A 15,396-nucleotide genomic window follows, 5' to 3' on the forward strand; every position below is an offset into this window, starting at 1 on the left:
GTTTTCTTTTGCCTGTGTTCAAAGGGTTATTTCGGAGCTGTTGGGGCTCTTCTAGAAATGCTTAAAATGACAGATGATCAGTGATGAAGCTGTCTGAAGAGATTCCTACTGCAGATGCTGCTGGGTAAGAGTGAAAGCCACTACAAGGATGGAAATGAAGCCATTATGGTAGTTCTACCTGCTGGATTTGTAAATAATTTAAAATCCTTTTACCTGACCTTTAATTTCTGGGTTTTGACCTTATACTTCAGAATTCATAATGGGAATTAAAAGGTTTTTTTCTGTACACTGTATTTTTTAGGGGGAAAATGTGCAAAGTGGCCAAACATACAGATTGTATGGATTTATTTTAAAAAATGGATACTGTTTAATGTAGAACCTGTGATATGAAGCATCTGCTTTTCTTCTGGGGTTTACTGATTAGTGTGGTAATTTTAACTTCATTTAGTAATCACTCTAGGAGATTTTTTTATCTTATTTTCATGACGTTTCATGATTTGTTCTTGGTTTCAAATGAAACTACAAAGCTGATGCATTTTACTGTGAAAACTAGTCACTGATTTGTTTGCCTTTCCTTTCCTCATTAGATGAGACACTTTAATATCTCTCTGCCCCCGCACCCCCAAAAATGAATTTGCAAACCATTCTGTGGCTAAATGTGTTTCTTCAAAGGAACTGTGAGGAAGCTTAGTAACAGCAGGGAGTTTAAGATTGTAATTTTTCAGTAGTCAGGAATTGCAACAGGAAGAGACTGTCAACTGGTTTTGTAGGGCTGATTCTTCTCTAGAATAAAAATTTGAAAGAAGATGTGAAGTAAAATTTCAATTATTCAATTGACACTAAAATGAAAATCTGTTTCTGATTAAAACCTCTGATCAACATGAAGAGTTCTGTAGTAAAGATGTTATTCACACTTGGTATTAGATGGCATAGAGAGATTGTCTTCTGTTATTTTTCTGTAGTCTGCAAGTTTTAACTTGTTCTTAATTGAAAACAACTGATAACATTAAAAGCCCAATTACTAAAATTAGAAAAATACTGACTGAAGTATTTTCGGCTGTTAAACTAGTGTTAACTTTCCCTCCAGGACACTAAAATTTCACTGTTTACTCCAATAGAGTATTTTCTACCTTTTCTGATTTGTGGACCTCTCTAGATTCTTTTTCCCAAGTTGAATTGAGATCCCTTTGCAATCCATGTTCTTAGGTTGCTGCAGAGCATGTGTAAACTTGCTTTTCTTGGACACCTTGAGGGTTCACAAATGAGAGGCTGAAAAACAGTTCCTAAATTATTTTGTCTTGCAAAACTGTATGTGATGTCACATAATATAAATGACTCATCAAAGGGACAGTATAAAATTCAGGATATTTTTGGAAGGGGGTGTATTTCACTTTTTAAAGTCATTAACTTACATATCTCCCAATTGTTGAAAGATGGTAATATTGACTGAAGTGTTAACTTGTCTGATGGAAATAAAGACCACTACTGTTTGGACAGTTTTAATGCATCTGTGGAATTCATTTCTTGAAAGCAATGATGTGACACACAACACTTTTTTTGTGACATACATGACTTATTCCCATGATAATCATTTGGTTCTTGACATGTTTTTAATATTCATAACAAAGCTTTAGTCTTTGAAGCCTTTTGCCTGCTTGAAGTTGACTTTGAAGGACTGTAAACAAAAATATGATATAATATTAGCATGTAATGTTAATATTAGCATATTAATATTATCATGAAGTTGATATTTTCTGTAATATTGAGCTTGAGATAAGTGCAGATGACTCTACTAAGTGTCTCTATTTTTTTAATAAAGAAAAGAAAACTTTGATTAAGGTTATTGGATAAGTTTTGCCTATGAATAAAGATTCACTTGTGCGCTGTTTGTTTTTTTTAAGGAAAACTTCAGAATGTTCAGAGGGAACTGTGCTTCTTAGGATAAACAGTAGGGGGAAGCACAACATCAGCCATGTAACTGCTTGTTTCAGAGAAACATCCTGTCTTTTTCTCCATTGTTTATTTTTTAAGGGAATTTGGCATGGGAATGTCTGCCACTTAGGTGATCTTGCATTCTTCACATTTGGACTTGGGAAGGAAGGCTATAATGTTAAGTAAACAAATATGAAAAGAACTGCTGTTCTTTTAAGATGAAAATCCTCTACTTCTCAAAAACAAACAAACAAACAACCCCCCCCAAAACCCCAAACAAACCAAAAACCAAGAAACTCACACACATTAAAAAAAACCCTTGCAAGCCATTCAGAGAAATATATAAGAGCTTTAAAGATGCACAAATTGAGGCTGTGTGGTTAAAGAAGAAAAGCAGAATTGTTAGCTCTAAGATTCTAGGGACTCTCAGGTAAGTTGATCACAGTTCTAAGAGAAACACAAAATAAAACTTTACCTTAAATACTGATTTGAAATTTCAAATGCTTAATAGGTGAATTTCTGTAGTTAAAAAAAATGAGAAAAAATACTCTGAACTGTATACAACGTAAATTAGTACTCCTGTTTGGGAAAAATATTAGCAGTCTTTAATTAGGATAGAGAGTTGTTCAAAGTCACAAAGTAGGAAAAACTAGAGGAAAATGACACTGTATGTTCAATTCTTCCTTTCCTGAGGGAAAAAGCCTAATTTCTTTGTTGCCTTGAAATCTACAGTTGACTACTTTCTCCTGTTTCCTCATCAGTACCATTATATGAACCAGCTAGTACTATAACTTGCTTCTTCACCTTCAGACTTTACCTGCCTCCACTAATCCCAGCTCTTGGTTTCCTCCTCCTTCTGTAATTAAGGTAATGGGTGAATGACAGTGTGGTTGATTTCTGGCACTGTTACAATATTTTTGCCATAGGGGACTACTTTGGGGCATTTCCAAGAGCATTTTTGTTGTCTTGAATTTTTCTGATCGTGTTTGGTATCCAGTTGCTGTCTACAGTGATCTGTTGGAAGGGGTTCCCTGAGGTGTCCCACTTCATCAGTCATCCAGAGGTATCCAAAGAGTCTGAAAACATTCTTGCTCAACTCCACAGATAAACCTGCACTATAACTGGTACAAACAGGGAACTTTTGCAAGCAAAGTTCAACTCCAGCACTATTAAAGAGTATTACTGAGAACCTAGAACTATCCAGATTCTTGGATCTCTTTTGTTTTGGAAATGGTGAAGTTGAGAAGTAGACTCCCCTAAGGGAGATCAGTGAATCTGCAGATTTAGTATGTGTGGAAAATACTTGTTTTGTTATAAATTAAAGAGACCTCTTAACAGGCTAAGCTTTGTTAATCTAGCTTGTCTTTTTGAAACATGGCAGGGTAATTATTGAGGTAAGTTGGAGCAGAACAAATCAGACTCATCACTCTCAATTGTTGTGGCCTGTGCTTCTTTTGCACTTGAACATTTGTTCTTGAATCACATGCTACTCTCTTCATTCTCTCCCCACCACCATCAAGACAGCCCAATTTTTTGGTTTTGACAAAAAGTCTAATTACATTCCCGAGGAAGAAGGGTCTGTGTTCTGAAGTGAGATTCTTGGACTAAAGTATTGGGGGGAAATCCCTAGTGCTGGATGAAGAGTGAGACAACTAAGAGTATTTACTTTATCAGATTTGACAGACAAGGCTACCATGGGGGCATTTGAAGAATGTGAATTCTAGGACAAGTAGGGTGCTTGCAGTTCATTCCAACCTCAGCAAAGCTGTCCTGGTGTTTCACTGCTATCAGCACTTCTGTTCCCATTAGGCTGTCACAAGATACTTGCAAGTGATTTTTGGCAGCACACAGCAGACCTTGAGAGATGGGAGAACCATATGGGGTTGAACTGATGACAAAATAAACATGCATGATTGTTTCCAGTCCGTTGAGGAGTTCTACTGAATTATGTTTTTAAAGTAGAAGGTGTCTTTGAATTTGGAATTAAATGAAACACAGGCTCTGAAGAAGACCGAGATCTGTTTTGTGTCTTGGTACCTGGAATGAAGGTGGGCAAACAGCATGAAGTGGCATCAAGTTTTACTTAGAACTATGTGTTATTCCCTGTTCTTAAATGGTTTTGCTTATTTTGTTGTGATGATCATGGCACTTCCACCTTCAGAGGTGTCTTTCCAAGTTGACAACTTCGTAATTTTCCAGGTTTTTGGGTGGGTGACCCATTAATTTCTTTTCAGACATAAAAGTTTGTGTGAATCTGGGAATTCAATACAAAGCAGAAGTTGCCCTTCAGCAAATGCTGAGGTACCAAAGCAGCCTTGGCAGTGCATGTGCAGAGTAGAGTTTACCCTTCACTGAGATTTCCATTTATGCCCATCAGTGAAGATGTGGTCTCAGCTAACCATGTTACCACTTTCTCATCAATATGTTAGATTTTTTTTTTTCCAAGTGCCATGTTCTTTTGAGTTTAAAATCTTTTCTGAGATGAACTTCTCCTTGCAAGGGAATGCACATTTTCTGTTCCACCCCTGAGAGCAAGACAGTCTCAGCATGGGCAGACAGGGGTGTAATAATGCATTTGGTCACAACAGACATATTAGTGCTTTGAGCACTGGTGTGCTGTGACTTGTTCAGGGGATTTGTTTTGGATTAATATGTTAACAAATTGCACAAAAATAATACAGCTGGTCTCAGCTTGTAGGAGTTTTGAATGCAGATGCTAGGTTGGGTGGAAGTGGCAATACTTGTGTTTCAGTAAGGATGAAGAAATGAGTATTTCAAGCCCATAGGAAAGACAAGCTGACCAAAATGCTCTTTCCTACAAGCTTTTAGAACAGCTGCATCAGCTGGGAGACTGCAATTGAAATATTCTGATGTAAGGCAGTAAATCATTACAGGTTATCTCCCATAACCTGTAGGTGTAATACTGGGTTGGGATAGTGGGATTATTATGTGTATCTGCCCCCTCTGTGCTCCCACTGGAATGACCCCACTGACATCCTGATCGTCAGCAGGAGGCAATGGAGGCAGCACAACCAAGGTGGTCTGTGAACATCTGTTTTGTGAAATGCAGTAATGTAATGTGGGTAAGGCCACTGAAGCTATGAGAGGCTTCTCATCTGAAGACATTGGACAGGCTTCACCTGGAGATAAAAAATTATTATTGGTATTGATTTGAACAGTGAGAACACTCTCCTCAATTTTGAAAATTGTTCTTGTTGTTTTATATTTGAAAAATTAACTGTGAAATAATGCGTGTTAATTTAAAAACTCTTGAATGAATGTAGCATTTTCATAGGTGACTAAATGAATGCTAAATGAATAAAATGCTGAGTGTACTTAAAAAAAATTAGTTCCTTTTAGTAGAATCGTTCTGTTTTTTGAGCAACCTCACCCCTACTGCTATTTGAATAAGTAAACAAAAACATGCTGTTCCTGTGTCCTGAGCATGCAGCATGCTGTTACCCAGCTAGCTTTCAGCATATTGCACTTGGCTACAAAAGGCTGTGCACAAAAAAATCCAGAAGTATGTACAAGATAAACCAAAACCACTCCCAAATTTCCCAGTGTTTGTCACTTCTGTTTTAGCTTAGAAAATAAGTTTTCTCTTCAAATATAGGAGGTTGTAGACTTTTCCCCAGCAGATTTGCCTGTACAGTGTAGCAGCCCCCTCTACATTAATTTGCCTCTTAGAAGGGAGAAAAGCAGTGCAAGGGAAGCTGAAGCTGCTTGCTGCTGATGGCTGCAGGCTGGCCTGTAACACACTCCACACCTGCTCTTTTACAGCTAGGACAGAAAACATTCCAGAACTGAATTTCTCTCCACTCCTTGCTCTCATCACATAAGAAATTGTATCAAAAAAAAATAGGCAGAAAAGGCACCAAACCCTACAGACTAATTCACCTTTTATTCATTGGATGAATCATAGAGGTCAGCTTAGGTTTAGTCAAGACTTTTTTCAATTTCTGATCTTTTTCTCCTCAATTTGGAGCTTGACTTTTTTTAAGGTGCCGTGCATTCTATCTTTGTTCCAGCACTCCTACCTGAAAGGCAATTATAGAAGTGTCTTTGTGAGGTTTTTGGGAACATCTGGTTCACAGCATTGTGGGAATTTGCTTAGTTTCATTTTATGTACACTACTGTAAAGTTCTAAGACACCAAGTCTGGCTTTATAAACCCCTTGATGAGGCTAGGAACAAAAGAGTTGTTACTGATCCCACTCTGTGGAGTCCATTGACTTTGGGCCCAAGACACTGTAGAAGTTTGTCCTGTGTATTGAGATTGTTAGGCAATTAAAATATCTTTATTCACAAAAGTGTAAGATCTGGCTCATCCTTTTCTAGCCTATTGCCTTACAGAAGGCAATTTAGAGTCAGTTCCCTTTCAGTCCCTGACCATTCCACTTCCCCTGCTGTGCTGGAAAGCAGCGGTGCATGACTGGCAACTCACTAAAGGGAAATTGGGGACACACACAAACAGGCAAAACAGCAGAGAACTTCTTTAAAATACAAGAAAACACTGTAGTAAAATATGACTCAGGCTTGAATCAGAGATCGGCTGGTGAAGTTTCTGTCACCAGTTACAAGGTTAGCAGTGGTTGTGGAGGAATGGGGTGGTTTGAAATCTGCTGCCCTGTGGGGAGAGGGAAGGGAGCCCTGGCAGTGCCATGGCCCTGCAGCCACGTGGCTGATACCAAAATGCAAGGCCACGGGTAATAAAGGCTGTAATATTTACCAGAATATTGTGCTACTCATAACACAGTTTCTGATGGACTGTTAGCTAGCTCTGATTTAGGCCTCTGTCTGTACATGCATAACTCACAGAGAAAAAAGCAAATGAATGGGGGAAAAAAGTGTACCAAGCACAGGGTGAAAAACAATTATCTGTAAGATCCTGTGTTGCATAAGTGTCCCTGGAACTAATCTGGTACATCTCCAAATAAAACAGAAATCTTTGATGCTTGTAACTTTCTGTGTGGAAGGACAATAGTTTCTGTGTTTGTTAACTCTGCAAATGTTTGCTGTAGATACTATCAATGGGAATATTTTATTTAAAGGAGTGTATCAAAGTTTAAACCAAAGAAACTTCTCCCCCAGCCTGTGAACACAACAAACACAACAGTTAGGTAGTAAAAACTGAATTGGAAGTAGTCCTAGGTGTTAAGCTGTGTATTTTACAGGTGAGCTGGAGCAAAAACCTGTCCAGAGGCACAGTATACCCCAGGCTGGGTAGGAACTCTCTCTGAAAGCTCCAGCAGCAGCAAACAGCAGCCAGAGTTTTGTCTGAGGTACAGAAAATTCTTGCCAAATGGCTTGTTTTCTGTATTGTGGAGATGTGAAGAATTGGTGGTGGTTTACCATCTACTTTTATCTAATTATTTACTATCTTCTTTTACTCAGTTTTGTGTGCTGATTTGGTGAATAGGATAAGGACCACCAGCGCTGCCTTCAGGCCTTGATCCCCAGTTCACCCTTCAGCTTGTGCAGTTCCCTGAGAGCTGCTGCAGGCAAGGGTGTTGATGATGAGCAGGATGAGCTGCTAACACCATTTCTTCTGCAGAGCACAGCAGGCCATCCTTGTGATCCAGAAGAACAAAAACATAATGCTATGAAAAGTTGTAGAACAATTGAAATGGTTAAGTCTCCTCAGACTGGAGCACAATTACAGCCTATATTTGGTGTCAGATTCTTGTACTGGGGTGAAGTAGCCCCAGATTCTTGTCCACAGTTAGGTGAATATGGAAGAAAAACTGGAATAGCTGTGCAAGGGCATGCTTCCAAGTACAACTAATTCAAATTTATTATTCCCATGCTGTGAAAAATTCCAATGTCTAATTACGTTCATCTTCTGATGGGAAATTTCAAAATGTCTACATTTCATTTCACTTTCTCGACCAAAATAAAGCCTGCTAAGCAAGGAAACCTAGCAGGCTGCCAAAAGCAAGTTATTTGAAATAAAAGGGTTTTTAAAAAGTTCCTGCATATCTACAGCCAAATTTTGTTAAATGATGTTTCCATAGGACATTTGTGATGAATCTGTGTTTTGCAGTGAAAAATTATTGCACTTGCTAGCTGGAATGCAGATCTTTGTAAAATACGTGCATGTAAATGTGTCCAGAAATCTTACAGTGTGTGCTTGGGCCAAGGACTTCTGTGACACATGGATAAAGAGGAACAAGGCAAAAGATTTGAAATGTGGAACTTTGTAGTCAGTACAAGGAGATGAATCATCCTCTTGTTTAACTAATATTAAGTATTGATCTGCCTATACTTATTTTATATCATGAAAGAGAGGACACTTCTGCCAAAACTTCCTAATATTCTGAAGATGATACACTCTGTTGGTAGCAAGACATACCCTCATCTTAGCTTTGAGTGTCATTAGAAACTGTCTGAGTTTAAATGCATCTTTTGGTCGGATGCCGAATGATGGTCTTATGTTCCAGGAATTGCTAGTGTCCATGAAAAAGTGAGGAGGCCATTCCATAACCTCTTTTTCTAGCCCAGGCTACATATAGGACTTACACAGCCGCATATTTTTAGGAATTCATCACAGTCTTTTGATCCCTTGCTAAAATCTTGTGTGTCAGTAAGAAACAGCTTGCCTCCGGCTCCAGAAAGGAGCCTCGGCTCTCAGGTGCTGTGTGCTTTACCTTCTTGCCTTGGAGTTGGCAAAATTTGGATTATAGACACTGAGAGGGGGCTGAAGGGACTTATAGTTTCCCCAATTAAGTTGGCTTAATTTTTTAGAGATGCCAGGGAAGCTGGATTCCTTTGGCTATATAATGCCAAAGGTTGTAGATTCAAATGTTAGTGACCAGATGTGGAAATGTTACTCTGAGCATGCCATTGCAGCATGTCCCTGTGCAGTTGGCTGGCTGCAAGTGCAGGGCTGGCTGGCTCCCAGGGAGGTGGGAGAGGAGGGCAGTGGAAGGAGGGTAGGGAGGTTTTCAGTTTCCAATGGGTGTTTGTGTGTAAAGGTTCAAATTAACATTCATTCTGCAGGAAGGCCATCCATCCACTGTACCATGGCACCTAACCATGCTCCAAACTGCAAAAACTTTTATTTTACCTGTTGAATTCTATAGTATTATACTTTCTGTTTATTTTTGTGGTTTGCAAAGTGTGAAAGAGTGTAAAGGAATTACTCTTGTTTGCACAGGAACCAAACCAAAACAATCCCCTGCCCAATTGTGTTTTCTTTGCCTGGTCAGGCACTCCAGGTGAGGGCATGTGCTCCTTTCCTATCTTGATTGCAGCTCTAGAGAAAGCAACATGCCTAGTCCTGCAACTTTGGAAGGATTAAGGCCATTATTAATGACTTCTTTTGTGTTGCTTGGTCATTTATGTGGTTTCAGCAGTTAAAACTTGCATGAGAAAAATTAGTGACAAAAGGAAGCCTGTCATGAATATGTAAATGTGTGTAATCCAAACCCTGGTGTTTCTGTTAGTGTTAGAATTTTGATCCAAGAACCAAAAGAAGCACATTTTTGATTTGACGATATCTAGCTTCTGATCCTTCAGTGCTGAAACCAAATTTATATAAAAATTAAATAGCACAGAAGTGTTTTAAAGTTGTTGTTGTAGGGCCAAGGACAGATCAGTAGTGTGAGTGGTGTTACTGCTCTCTGAGTTTGCCTGGCATGTAAAATGCACAATGTGCTGTAGTGCTCTGACAATATCCTTTCCATGCCAGAGAAGCATTACCTGTGTTGAGCCAGATGTCAAAATGTCAGTGGCCAATGTAGATAACCCCTGTCATTGCCACTGCTGATGGGGAGTTGTCATAGAGATGCTGCCAACCAGAGGAAGTTTGCTGCAAGGTTGTGATCCCCAGTCTCTGGACCAGCAGCTTAATGCCCAGACCATCTTGTTCAGAGTTTTATCTTGTAGTGTTAAGCAGTTCAAATAAAGTCTGCTGTAATACACAAGCAGTGCATTTTGGCAAAAGGAAATCTTCCAACGTGAAGCACAGTTTAATACAGGTAAGATTAAAAATCTTTCCAAAAAAACCCGGGGGGGTGGGATGGGATGGGGAATCAAAAATTCAACAAGAAGGTGAGAGCTGCACTTTTATTGTTCAAGGACAAGTTTTTATCACCCACATGCATGGGGATGGGGTGGGGAACTCTTTTCTCTTGACCTGCTGTGGTCCCTATGGCACAGGAGGGAGTGTACTTGTGTTAGGGAAAATGTGCACAGGTTGTGTGCAGCTTCATGCCACAGTGTGCAGGACAGCAAAGATCAGCTCTCCTAGCTCTCTTGTGCTGCTGTACAGCACAGAGTAGCTCTAGAGTCACCTAGAAAGGGAAGCCTTTTCCAATTAATAATCTACCCTGAAGCTGCCATGCTTACTCAGATCATGCATGCTTGAACTTATCCTGAAGACCAGCAGAGGAAACACCTCCCTGCCACCCTTCAAGGGCTCTGCTTGCACTCTCCTGGGAGCTTTGCACTTGCTTTTCTTAGCAGTTGAAAGGCAGCAGGGTCCTGGGGAAAGACAAGGACCAAGCAGCTCTTGTCTGGCAGCAAGAAGGGTAAGAAAAGATCCCATTTTATCTTTGTTCTCATGGAAGTGTCACAGGATGTTTAATGTCCTTTCTGAGCAAAGACCTGCTGCTTTCCAGATCTTGCCCAAAAACACATGCAGTATTCAGCAGGCCACTTAGTTTATCTTTCTTGGATAAACAGAAGGCTGCTGGAATTTGAAACTTGTTCCAAGGGTCCAAATCTGCTTGAGTCCTTCCCCTGGTCTGGGGTTTTGAACTGAGTTTGAAAATTTAAAAATGACCAAACAGCAGCATGATTCCTAATGGACAGGAAGGCCTGGTGTGTGTGAGGACCATCCTTATGCACAAATTCTGGTGTTATTTCCACTCTTGAATGTTGCCTGACTTTGGAACCGTTTAAAATATCTTATGAAAAGCCTGAGAGCACTGATCCACAAATCCCAGTACTGACTTTGCCTCGATGGGAAGAAAAAAAAAATCCCTCTTAATGCGATGAAAGCTCCGGTGGCACTGCTGAGCCGCACTTTGTCGTGTTGGTGAAGGTACCACGAAGCAGGGACTCCGGCTGCCTCCGATGACAGCTTGAGGAGCCGGGCAGCGCTCTGCCGAGCCCACGGGCAAGCAGCCGGCCAGGTGGGCGACCGGGGCGGCCGGGCAAGCTCCGGCGGGGAGGGGGCTGAGCCGAACCCGAGCCTCTTCCCTGCCTCCTGCCAGCCGCGGCTGCGACCGCGCTGGCGGGGCGGGCGGACCCGGCCCCCGCCCCGGGCCCGCGGAGCCACCGCCCCCGCGGGCAGCGCGCTGGGCGGCCGGGGGCTCCTGCCGGGCCGCAGCCTGCAGGTACGGTGTGCGGGGCCGCAGGCTGTAGGTAGGGTGTGCGGGGCCGCAGGCTGTAGGTAGGGTGTGCGGGGCCGCAGGTAGGGTGTGCGGGGCCGCAGGCTGTAGGTAGGGTGTGCGGGGCCGCAGGCTGTAGGTAGGGTGTGCGGGGCCGCAGGTAGGGTGTGCGGGGCCCGGTAGCAGCGAGCAGGGACAGGGGGTGGCCCGCGGCCGGGGCGCGGAGCGGGGCGGGCAGCGCGGCTCCCCGGCGGTGCGGCGGCAGCCGAGTCGCTTTCGTGCCCTGCCTGAGTCGTGGAGCCTTAGAGTAGGGGAAACATGGAAAAATCCATAAAAATGAATGTAAACTCCACTATTTAATGAAGGAACTGTATATATGTGCATCCATCTATCTATCTATCTATCTATCTATCTATCTATCTATCTATCTATCTATCTATCTATCTATCTATCTATCTATCTATCTATCTATCTATCTACCTATCTATTTATCTAAGCTGTTGGTTAGGTAAGATGCTAGTCAGGTAAACAGCGTGTAAGGAGAAACAGCGTTTCAGGTTGCTGGATGGTATGAGGAAACTCAGGTGTCTTTTCTTTCTGTTGCATAAGCAGAACAAATGTACCTGTTCGGAGGCAGGTGTGAGCGGCAGCTCTGTGCCTTGTCGCCGTCCCCGTGCGTGCGGACCCGCGGCTGTCACCGGGATGGCCGTGCGCGGCTCTGTGTGTGTGTTTGTGTGTGTGGGGGTGTTTGTGTGTGTCTGTGTTTTTGTGTGTGTTTGTGTGTTTGTTTGTGTGAGCAGCTCCACAAAGGGTTCAAAACCCGAGGCACAGGCTGCTCAGTGACAGGGCCACAGGGACAGCTTATCACAGCCATCCGTGTCCTGAACAGCCTTGATAGTTCTTCTGGGATATTAAAATAATGGATTTCCAGAAGAATTCTTACTCCCTTGTAGAACAACCTGGTACGCAGTAACAGACTTGGGCTAAGTAGTCCATGTCATGTAGGAAATTGTGTGTTCACAGGCAGATGAAATTCAGGGAATCTATTCAATGAAAAAAAGAAGCCAAAAGATACAGTGAGTATTATCCTTATTTTGAACTTTCTGATAATTTGCCACTCACTTATCGACCAGTTCTGTTTAATGTCTCAACAGGTAAGTTGTTTATCAGCTCTTTGGATGAATTTGGGTTTGTGTGATAGCGTTCTGACCGAATTGATCTCATTAAGTTAACAGGCTGGTTGGGAGAGCTGGGTCTGTTTGTTGTTGTAAGTCCACTCCTACAGTGGCAATGAGGAAACGTTTCCGTTAGTGCTGGGAAATTGGAGGATAACATGAAACTTAATGAAGTGAAACAGGATTGCATTTTCCTCAGAGTGATTCTATTATGCCTCATTTAGGGCTGTGTTATCGCTCACCTCAAATCATTAGCTCTTACTGTCTTTTTGTATTTTTTTTTCCTTTTAGTGCTACATAACTCATAATGTATTCTTATTTTATATTTTTTCAGTTGCATTGTATTTAATGTTTACTTTTCCACTTTTTTGCAGCAGTGTAGCAGAAGCTGTATTTTAATGGAAGGTTTCTCTGGGCTTCCCTAAGGGGTTTTCACATTAATGCCTTTAAAATTTAATCATTAACTTTTACCTGAAGGTGGGAGGTGATGATGAAAAACAATATTGCACCGAGTGTAATTTGATTTTGCAAAGCTTTCTCAGAATTGATTCAGCTGATATGTAAACAGGGGAAGCCTCAGGAACCTTTTTTTGGGCCCAGCTTGCACACTCACTCGAGCCTCAAGCCGTGCCCCGTTTACCTGGCAGCTGCCTTGCTGCGCATGGGCTCCGGGCTGGTGGGGTTTGCTGGGCTGGTTTTTGTCCACAGCTGTGAGGAAGGGGACAAGGGCACCCCCAGGGATCCCTTCCGGATCCGTATTCCCAGGCCAAGTCCAGCAGGCTGGGCACAGGGGGGGAAGATTTTTCAGATGTTTTGGTGCAAACACAATTGCTTCCTGAGGGAGAGATTTGGCTTGTGTTTCCTGAGAGAACGGTGCTTGCGTAAGCAGCCCCCAGCCACCCTCTGAGCTGGACTAGCACAACCCTTTGTGGGGGTGCTGCATCAGGGGACTGCACTGCCTTCCAAAGCACCTTTTCTTCTTTTTTGTTCACAACTTCTTACCCTGATCTGTCTGACTGTGTGGCTGCTGTGTCAGGGCTGAGAAGGTGGCCTGAAAGGAGGGAACACGTGGCAGGGAGCAGGAGGTAAGGGCTGTTTCTGCCGGCATCACTGCTGCTGAAAGAAGTGATTGCTTATCAAACTGCGGTCAGAGGGGGATGATGACATGTGGTTATGGCAGTTGCCTGAAAAGTGCAGCTGAATGCTCAGATATCCTAATACAGTTGTGTGCACGTGCAATTTGTTAGCTGTATACACGAAGGTATGATTCTCTGTTTCTGTTGTAACTCTGTGTTTTCACCTAATGATTTTACTTTCATGATGTATAGCTATGTGTACAACTCAAGAATATATTCCCTATACTACTCTCTCTTGGAGTATATTCTCTCTTTTCTGGAAAATAGACCTAGACATCATAAGAGTATGAATTTTATTAATCAGATTGTATTTAGCTGGAATAGGTGAATGCCTAAAATTCTAAAAGGGAAGATTAAACCACCCCATTAGAGGGTGCCTTTAATCCTAGAGAACATAAATGTTACAGGCATGCACTTTACTCTGTTTTACATTTACATAAAATGATAAATATACTTTTGAATGTAGAGTAGACCTACTCCTAAATTATGAATGACAGAAGCAATTAGACAAACAACACTGTTTTAATTAATATGGGGAGACTAAGAAGTCAGTTTAATGTAAGATTTCCATAATCTGCTACCTTTTATTTTAGTCTGGAAAGCACTGATGCTTTTGTGCATTGTTTTAGGACTTGTTTTCATTCCTACTTTAGACACTTTGTTTCTCTGTCATGATCCTATTGTAACCAGTAAGAAAACACGGCACATTGTCCATTTAGCAGGAGTGCATATTTAGAGGATGAGGATACATATTCTTGTTCAGAGAACTTGAAGGAGAAATTACATGTTAGTAGTGTCTTTATTCAGCAGAGAAAAATCACTTTTTCCTTCCAACCTGAAACAAGAAACTTCACAGCATTGAAGAAAAATATCTTCCCTTTCCTCTCCTGTGGTGGGTCACTACAGCTGCAGTTTTCATTATCATTGTAGAGTCTCATGTCGATGTAAAAAAGCAGATTAAAAGAAATAAAAATCTTAACTTTATCCATTTTTTCATATGAGGGTTTTCTTTACAGCAGCCTTATGAGACCAAAATACATATTTAATGAGCTATATTGTTGCCTGTGTTAATTGGCACACACTGATGTGGCTGTGAGCAGTAGAACTGCAAGCTACAGCTTGCCTGCAGGAGATGGGCTCCCAGCCTGTGAGATGGAGACATTGGAAAGGTGCAGTTTTTAAAAACCAAAACTGAAGCTGTCCAAGCTAATCACTCTGTTTTTCTTCAATGAAAATGAAGGTGCTTCCTATGGAGCGTATTAAACTGATAGTTTTGTTTTCCTCCCTGAAGGCATTCTGCTCTTGCTGTGAAGTGGGGAGCTGCTGCCAGTGGGGCAATGAGTCAGCTGCTCTGGGTGAAGACACCCAGTGGAGACTCTCTTTTCCTGGACTGGCTCCTTGTCTCTGTGCAGCTTGTAGGATGCTGGCTGTAACTGCAGGGAAAGCTGCGATCTGCTAAGTATGAAATCTCTGTGTTCAGGCCCCTCATCCTGTTTTTGGAAGAAGCATTTTTCAGCTCTGGAGGGTGGCTGCTGCTCAGATGATCCCTGTCTGGCACAGTCACAGACACCGTGGCAGTAGAGAGGAGCCCACAGAACTCGGGCATAGCCAGGAGGCACTCTGGAAGATCAAAATCCATCACTTTTGGCTCTGCAGCATTTTAAACTGTGCAAGCCCCTGAGGCAGCAGATTATCTCTTCAGCAGCAAGAGGAGCTATTCATTGGTAAGATTAGCCTGCAATTGGTGGCAGATTTCTTCCCCAGAGCCTGCAGCAGCTGGGAATTGTAGAACTGGCTTGAGGGCATGCAATGATAT

The 15,396-nt window shown here is 41.9% G+C and overlaps 2 protein-coding genes across 12 annotated transcripts in view; both read left to right on the forward strand.

Annotated features, from left to right (window-relative positions):
- PANK1 (pantothenate kinase 1) overlaps positions 1–1,881 on the forward strand; it is a 41,822-nt gene extending 39,941 nt beyond the window's left edge. For all 3 annotated transcript variants that reach the window (XM_063405663.1, XM_063405661.1, XM_063405662.1), the window contains one exon: positions 25–1,881. In XM_063405663.1, the coding sequence (XP_063261733.1) occupies positions 25–84 (60 nt within the window). In that variant the 3' untranslated portion in view covers positions 85–1,881. The remainder of the gene's footprint in view (positions 1–24) is intronic.
- Positions 1,882–7,106: 5,225 nt separating this feature from the next.
- The window catches only part of SLC16A12 (solute carrier family 16 member 12), a 30,216-nt gene continuing 21,926 nt past the window's right edge, over positions 7,107–15,396 (forward strand). The window contains exon 1 of one of the 9 annotated variants that reach the window (XM_063405674.1): positions 7,107–7,216. The gene's annotated coding sequence lies outside the window, so the exon portion shown is untranslated. Of the gene's footprint in view, positions 7,217–10,195; positions 10,466–10,920; positions 11,072–11,117; positions 11,304–11,380; positions 11,409–11,853; positions 12,346–12,459; positions 13,530–14,893; positions 15,305–15,396 lie in introns of those variants that run through there. The other 8 variants (XM_063405667.1, XM_063405666.1, XM_063405664.1 and 5 more) reach the window with 8 other exon arrangements.

The sequence above is a fragment of the Prinia subflava genome, chromosome 9 (assembly GCF_021018805.1).
Source record: "Prinia subflava isolate CZ2003 ecotype Zambia chromosome 9, Cam_Psub_1.2, whole genome shotgun sequence".
Taxonomy (NCBI): Eukaryota; Metazoa; Chordata; class Aves; order Passeriformes; family Cisticolidae; genus Prinia; species Prinia subflava.